This window comes from Acanthisitta chloris, unplaced genomic scaffold, assembly GCF_000695815.1.
Source record: "Acanthisitta chloris isolate BGI_N310 unplaced genomic scaffold, ASM69581v1 scaffold33755, whole genome shotgun sequence".
NCBI classification, from domain to species: domain Eukaryota; kingdom Metazoa; phylum Chordata; class Aves; order Passeriformes; family Acanthisittidae; genus Acanthisitta; species Acanthisitta chloris.
In genome coordinates, this window is record NW_008674814.1 from 34,240 (window position 1) to 42,050 (window position 7,811).

The 7,811-nt window shown below is 44.0% G+C and overlaps 1 protein-coding gene across 1 annotated transcript in view; it reads right to left on the bottom strand.

Annotated features, from left to right (window-relative positions):
* Positions 1 to 1,619: 1,619 nt before the first annotated feature.
* The window catches only part of LOC103802957 (chromosome unknown open reading frame, human C8orf46), a 14,257-nt gene continuing 8,065 nt past the window's right edge, over positions 1,620 to 7,811 (bottom strand). The window contains exons 3-6 of the mRNA XM_009075491.1: positions 6,901 to 7,039; positions 4,351 to 4,412; positions 2,653 to 2,738; positions 1,620 to 1,806 (exon numbers count right to left, since the gene is read on the bottom strand). Coding sequence (XP_009073739.1) covers positions 1,620 to 1,806; positions 2,653 to 2,738; positions 4,351 to 4,412; positions 6,901 to 7,039 — 474 coding nt within the window. The remainder of the gene's footprint in view (positions 1,807 to 2,652; positions 2,739 to 4,350; positions 4,413 to 6,900; positions 7,040 to 7,811) is intronic.

Sequence of the window (7,811 nt, forward strand, 5' to 3'; positions counted from 1 at the left end):
ATCCCTATCCTGCTGCCTTCTCCATCGTGTCTAGTCCCACAGAGCTGTCCCCTGCTGCTCCCCGTGGAGACACTGGGAACGTTTGCTCTGTAAAGCTACCGAGCTGCTCCATTTGCCTTCCCAACCCATAGACTTTGCTTTTTTAGGCTGTTAAGCTGTGCACCTTTCCTGCATGCTGCTCCATCCTGCTCAGCCCAAAGCCAGAGGCCTGGCTGCCTTTCTCTCCTGGCCAGGTGGTATCCTGGTACTTCTGAGCTGGTGATCCCTGACCAGACACAACTGCCTGAGCCTCCTCACCTCAGTACCATGGCATTATCTGTGGCCATGGCATTTCAGTCCACTTTCCTGCACTGGCTGCAGGCAAGCAAGTTTCATATGGGAGCTCCTTCTTCCCTTTGCTTCTGTCATGGAGTAAGACTTGCATTTTTAATTTATGCCTTGGTGCACCAGCAATTAGATTACAGATCGTCATTTCTGTGAGCAGCAGCAGATACACTTCCTCCAAATCTATACTTAAAGTTCTGTATTTAGGGAAACCAATGTCTTTTACAACAACCAGGGGAGCACTGATAGGAGGTAAGTACTGCTCATGACTAACATAATATCACCTGTAACAGTGGTGAATACTATTTTGTTAAACTGTTTTTTTTTCTTTTTTTGAGATGAAAGCCCAAAGAGCCCTGATCAGCAATTTCTAGATTGAAAAAAAAAAGAATGAGAAAAAAAGTTTAAGCAAATTCCACTAGATCCATCTATTCATAAGTGCAGGTCTCTCATATGCAAATATTTCATGTTTAGTCACCTAGTTGCACCATTTACATATTTTATTTCCTCCTAGTATTTTGTGCACTTAATGAAATACCCTCTACCCATGTGGTAGAGGGTAAGTTGCTGACTACCACTTCACATATAAGCAGGTTCTATGGCAGAAAGTATCCCTTGAGGTTATCCAGTTGCTCATAGTTTGATCTGGCAGGACACTTCAAAACACCAATCACTTGTCATGTAGCAAAGCTTGGTATGTGTGTTTGCAAACTTGCTCAGTTCTGGCTTGTTGTTTAAAATTTTTGTATATCTTTTACTCCTGTCTTGAAACATCAAAGCTGAAGGAAAAAAAGATATTTAGCATGTGTCATTCAACCAAGGATATCATAAGATGTGTTTTTTATCTCATGATATGAGAGGTGAAAGACGACAACGAGTGGTACACAACAGGTAGATCCCTGGGATTTAATGGCACTCTGTTATTGATCTGCTGCCTTGCAGGAATACATAAATCTCTTGGTAGGCTTTTCTTGTTGTAAGTCCAAGCTGATTCAGACATATAAAATGGCGAATAGGTCAGCAGTAGTTTCAGCATAATTGAGTCAAGATGCAAATCTAGTGGGATACTTGGGATTTTAGTATAGTGCAACAAAGAAAGGCCAGTGAGTTGCATCACATTCACCATTTTTAACCTTAGTTAGCCTTTCTCCCACTGTTCTGAGGCAATGGCATCAAGTAATAAAAATAATATAATTTTCCTGGATGAATTGTGCTGTGTCTGTTCCCTCATTGATCGTAAAGCACCTTGTCCTGGCTAAAAGACCTTCTGCCTTTCCGAGAGATGCTGAGCCCTATCAGTCCGCCTCAAAGGCACTATTTGTTGCCCCCAGGTACTCTGACTTTTTCTTGTGCTTCATCCACATCTTCCTCAGGAGACTGGGAGTGCCACACAGGTTGCTTCCTGTCAGTGGTAGGGAAGCTTCTGCTCCTGGTGGCAGGGCCAGGTCATATTCTGCTGTCTTCCTCCAGCGCTGCCTGTGGCTAGCAAATAAAGCACAGATGTGTACAGTGTGCATCTCCATGGCCCTTCTTCCCTGCTTATGGCACTCAAGCACTCAAAACCAAAGGCTGCCTTGTTGAAAAGGTATGTCTGTGCCTGGCCCATCCCTGGGACTGGGAAGTCTGGAATGAGCATGGGCTGTGTGGGGCAGTGGGCTTGGATGCTGCTGCTGCCACCACTCTGCTTAGTGCTTCTTGTCCCCTTGCTATCAGAGTGAACACTCATGCGAGGGGATGGGCCACAAGTGGGGCCACCACTAAGTGCATCCTTTCTAGCACTTGCCACCAGACAAGAAGTCTGCAGGTTGCCCAGAAGGAGAGCTGGGCCCTTCCACCAAAGTCCATGTGGCAGTGCCCAGGAGGGGTAAACTCCACTGGTTGAGGGAGATTTATATCCATGTGTATGGAGTGTGGGGACACTGTGACAATGAGCTTGTTACTGTCTCTCAGGTGGTAGTGGCTGCTTCTCAAACACCACCTGGATCCATGTCTGGGTTAAATGACCGCTGATGAGTGCATTTGTGCTATGATCAAACTGTTCCTTAATTACACTTAAAGACAGACAGTAAAACTTTTTTTTAAATTAACTACATATTCTAATCTACCTTAGGGCAAATATTATAGACTTCTTAAGGGGAAAATACTTAAATTTTGAATTAAGATGATTTTTTTTCCCTAGTGATAAAACAGAGTTGTAACAGGCCCTGAGGCAGCTGTATAAACAGCCATGGATGACGATATAATCAGCAATTACATCCTTTACCAATCTCTCCCTGCCTTTGGGAAGCAAGACGAGTGGCTTGGCTGAAGGGGTGGGAAGGGACTTACTCTTCCGTAGAATTGCGGTCACGTGTGGGTGAGCCTGTGACAGCCACAGCTTTCACTGTGATATGGGCAACTGGAGGTGGAGGAATCTGTGGGAGGAAAAAGCACATCATTAGGAAATGCCACTGATGAATAGGGACACAGGTTCATCTGAGGAAAGAGGCTCTTTTAGGAAAACCAATAAACACTGTAAGTCTCTTAACAAGAGAAAGCAGGTTAAGGATTTGACTGCCCAACTCTCACCCACACAAACATAAATTGCTCATGTGAATGTTCTCATTGAGCTCAGCACAGGACTCTCATGAGCAAGAGTTACACCTCCCACTGAAGGAGGGAGGCTTGCAGAACATTTGATTCCCCAGTTTTAATGTTTAGCTTTCCAAGGCAGAGAGGCTTTGTGCAGACTGAACAGCCTCCCTCTTGCAGTTCCTTGCAGGCCACGTCCACAGCTGCCTGGGAAGCAGCTGTCTCAGCCATCACTGTTTCTTGAGCATTCAGAAATGTTTCCCTATTTTGCTGGGTGCTGCTCTGTGGCTTGAGTGGCCCTGATTATGCTCCAGTTCTGCCCTGGCTCCACAAGTGCCTAATCACTGACTTCCTCCTTGTCTTACTTGATCATAAATTGCCTGCCAGAACTGAGTCACATTTTCCTATAAACCGGTCACTGAGATTAATATATCCTCCAAGATGGTAAGCTAAAGTGTGAGTTGCCCGGAAATAGGAAAAGAAATCCAAAAATTGTGATGTGATCTCATAATTTCAGGCAATAAGTACACTTACTGATTTTACTGGCAATACTGAAAAATTTCTTCATATTATTGTCACTACTATAATTGGTCTTAAGCTGTTTAGGGCAGTTTCTCTTGGGATTAACCTCGGACTGGACACATTTAGGTGTGCTTTGCAAGTGTCCCAAGACTTAAAGATGTTTGAAATCACTTTTGCAAGCATCTTTGAAATGTAGCCATGTCAATTATTAGTAGGTTCAATTAGTTACATTACATTGAATACCATTAATTTTGACTATCCTTCAATATTGTACCATTGCTTTTCTAAAGTGTAGCCCAGCTATGAGCTAGCAAGTATGTTGCAGCCACCCTAAAGAGCATTCGAAGCCGTAAAGTTTTGATAGCGTGGTCTGGTGTTGGCCAAAAACTGTGAAAGTTGTTTGTTTCTTTTTTGGTAAGACAAAGAAGGGAGGAAGAATGTTTTAGTAAAGGTGAGTAATTTTTAACTGAAACATTTTGTCTGTCCACTAGAGAACAAATTTGGGGGTTTTGTATGATGATTTTCCCATCAACTCTTTATTGACATTTCTAACTCGTGATTATCATGTCATGTTGCCATTCTGGTGAATACAAATTATTTAATGTTTGTTCCACTTCAGAAATTATATTTTCCAACTTGTGAAATTCCCTGAGAAACAAGAGACCAATGCCTCCCAGCTCTTGCAGGTGGCTGAGCATCCAGAGCAGGAGCCTGCCTGTTTCTATCCCACCACCCTTCCTGATTTCCTGCAGGGCAGCTGTCCTGTGCCAGTCTGCCCCCAGCTAAGGATCCTCTCGCATAAATCATGTTGCAAAGCTTTAACAAAGACTGTGAAATCTGCACGTACTGCGACAGACTGACATGCTGTTACTGTGGGACATGCTGACAGGTATTAGGTTTGAAGATGCATTGGTATTTGCTGTATTTACTTACCAAAGACTTTCCATCCAACAGGTGATTATAGGACTTGGATGACTCTCGTTCAGTAATTCCCACTGCAAAGAAATATGGCATTATTGGTAATTGTCCCATTGGCACAGCTTGCATGAAAAGCCTCCTTCCATGCAGTAAAACCCAGATGGGACCAGAGCCCAGATTCAGGGTATAGTCTCATCAAATTTGAATATAGCCAAAAGTGCAGAGTTTTCTTTACTATGATGTCAAAATGATTGTGGGATTGCTTAAGTCATTCTGGAAACTCTCTCAACTGCTTGCTTCTACTTTTCAAATGAGATGATGAACTGTCCTTAGCAGACCAAGCTAAGTGGGTCTCCTTGCCCCTCTGTGAACACTCACATGTCTTTGCATGCAAAGAGTAATCTCATCTGCTGCTTCACAGCAGATGTTGGGTACACCAGTTTTTGCTTGTCTTGGAGCCCCCATATTGGTTTGTCCTGCTAGGAGATAATTGTCTCCTTTGTGGATTGCCCTGGGGAGTTGTTTTCACCTGGGCAGAAATACGTGCTACATCCACCCAATTGCAGGGAGGGATTTCAGCCTTTCTGACTGCCTGTGGCTGAGTGAGACTCCTCTCTGCTGTCCTCAAACCTGGAGGTTACCCTTCAGTTTCAAGTGAGCACTCGGCCAGCAACTCATCCATGGATAAATGCTCACTGACATTCCTGCAAACTGTGCCAATGAAATAAATGGGTGAGGGATGCCAGATATTTTTCGTGCAGCCAAATCCTCCCATTTGGCTGTGGGAATGTGGACATCCCTCCTGCTGTGACCAATGGAATATAAATAATGACAGCAAACACGGCAATAACCAAGGTGCTGCTTGTAGTGCTGTCTCCAGCATGACTTAGCAATCAGAACTGTCTTCTCCTTCTGGGGGCAATATTTGACCATGATAAATATCTTACCCAGCTTCTCGCTTCCCACTCCACCCCCCTTCAGTAATTCCATTAGGTACCTTACTGCATCCCTCACGTCAAAGTTAATGCAATTACCTCCTCTCATCTTGCATATTAGGTACTAACAGTATTCAGCAAGTGGCTCCAGGCATCAGTGCTTCAACTAATGTCCATATTTTTTCTTTTTATTTGGTTTAGTTGCTCTTATATTGTCTGATTCTTCCCTTCAGCCTGTCCCTCTTCTTATTAGATATAGAAAATGTTCTGGCTGGCAAACATTTAGCAAAATATCTAAGCAAGAGGAAGTCCTGATGGTTTCAGGTTTGTAAGTGTTCTGCTCAGGACTGTGGTGGCTGGGTGCAGTGTGAATTCCACTTGCAGAAGTGCCTTCCCACATGCTGGAACGGACTGTCCTTATGCTCTGCTATTTGCGTAGGGTTTCTAATGCTAGCAGTAATCAAGCTGATGGCCTCATCCGTGCTATTTTTCCTAGTTTCTAAGTTCTGCCCACTCTCTTCCCTTTCTCCCCCTATGAGGTCTGCTTCCCTATTTTCTGTTCTTCTTTTTGGATTACATCTTTTTCTCCCGTTTGCACTTTCCTGTCATTCTTTACCTCTCGTCTCCCTTAACAGCAGAGATGAGCAGTCCCTCCTTTCTCCCTCTCTGGCTCTCTGCCACCCTTTGCCCTGAAGCCAGTCCCAGCCACTCCTCCTTCTCTCCCTGTTCCAGCCCTGAAGCTCCAGTTCTTTATTCAGTCCCATCTTGGCTTTGGTCCTAGTTTGAGATCTTTTCCTATGGTCTCAAGCTCAGTTTTTTTCCTTCCCAGTTTCCCAGGCCCTGCTCGTCTTGTTTGTGTTCCTAATGGGATGGCTCTTGTACAGTGCAGTTGCAGACTGGTGATGTGAGAAATGTGCACCTTCATGTACCTGCTTTACTGATTTAGCACCTTTTAACACCTAACTGTTCAATTTCTCTACCAAATACATGCCATATGGGATTTTTTTAAGGCTTTTGACCTGACTGCATCTGGGTGGTTTTTCAAATGAGAGCAAAATATGTGTTTTTGATTAAAAGGCCATCCCTTGCCAAACTGCACAGCCCTCCTCCAGCTTTGATCTTCCAAACATAACACACTAGTGTTGAAGGAGCCGAATAACCACTCTGTTTATATTTATTCATCTCCTTGGTTTTGTATTGGCAAACTCTATTTTTCCTTCACGGATTCTCACAAATATGCTGAACAAGTCTGGGTTGAAAAAAAAGTCAGGTCTGTGGCTGACATCCAGAATCTGAAATTTCATCCCAAATGATTACGTTCTGGCAAGTTCTAAACAACTGAACAGGGATCTTATTATATAAGATGACTCAGGCAAACTCAGTAAATCACAATTTATCATCTCTAAAGTATTGTCAGGGAGTGTTTATGACTCTGAATAAAGCGAGTTTATGACTGAATAAATTGAGCAATACCATGGTCATTATCTCATTAATTCCACTGGATATTTTTAAGCAGGGAGTTATCCTCCAGGTACATAATAAAGTGCCTGCTTTGCAGCAAACTGCAAGACTGCGATATCTAAAAATGTTCTAAAGCCACGGAGGAATAAAGCCCTTTCTGCAGACTTACCATGCTGGGCAGCACCCTTGGCGGGGCAGGGTGCCCGCTGCCCGCTCTGCCGGCAGCCCAGGCCCCGCACGTCGTCGTCACTGTACAGCACCTGGAGGAGGTCACCCTGGTGGGGCCGACGATCGCCTATGGCTACCACCTACAGGGAAGAGGCAAAACCATCCCGTTACAACTGGCCTTGAGGATTAGGTGGTCTGTCAAGGTCATGGGGGAGTAGCATGGCACTTGCTTTTCCCGCTGCTTTACTGTCATCCAAAGGGAACTTTGATGAGTGGGGACTGTGGGATTTTTGTTTGGCTCCAGCCTTCATGCATGAGATGCATAAAAGTACAGAAAAGTCCTCTCTGGGACCCAGCTACTTAGTTGCACCTTTCTGTGTTCTCCTCAGGAGACTGAAATGTGGTCCTTTTCAAGATCTACTGAATAGGATATGCTTTTGAGACGGCTCAGATTTAGTTTCTTATTGCATCACACCTTGGGCAATCAGACTTAATGCAATGTGAATTACAATGCTATATCCTCATGGTCTCTCCTCTCTTTGGGACTTATTTACGTTTCGTACCTGGTAAATGACTACAGAGGATATGGAGCAGTGAATAGTTGTGCTCCTGGAGACAAATTTTCACAAACATTAGCTTGCACAAACAAAACTCGCTGAGAGCTGCGTCTTTAAACTCCAGGCCCTCTGTATCTCAGAGTCCCTGAAAACGAGCATGAATAAAATCAAGTTCATTTCTACATCAATCACAACTAAGACATGGCACTCACTGTTCTGCCACAAGCAACTGGGGAGACCAGAGCTAATGGGAGTTTACAAAAACAGGGATATGCCTCAAGGAAGTGGATTTATCAGGACTTTTATCCAAGATGGTCCAGAAACAGTTTTAGCATGAAGATGAAAGTTCCAACAG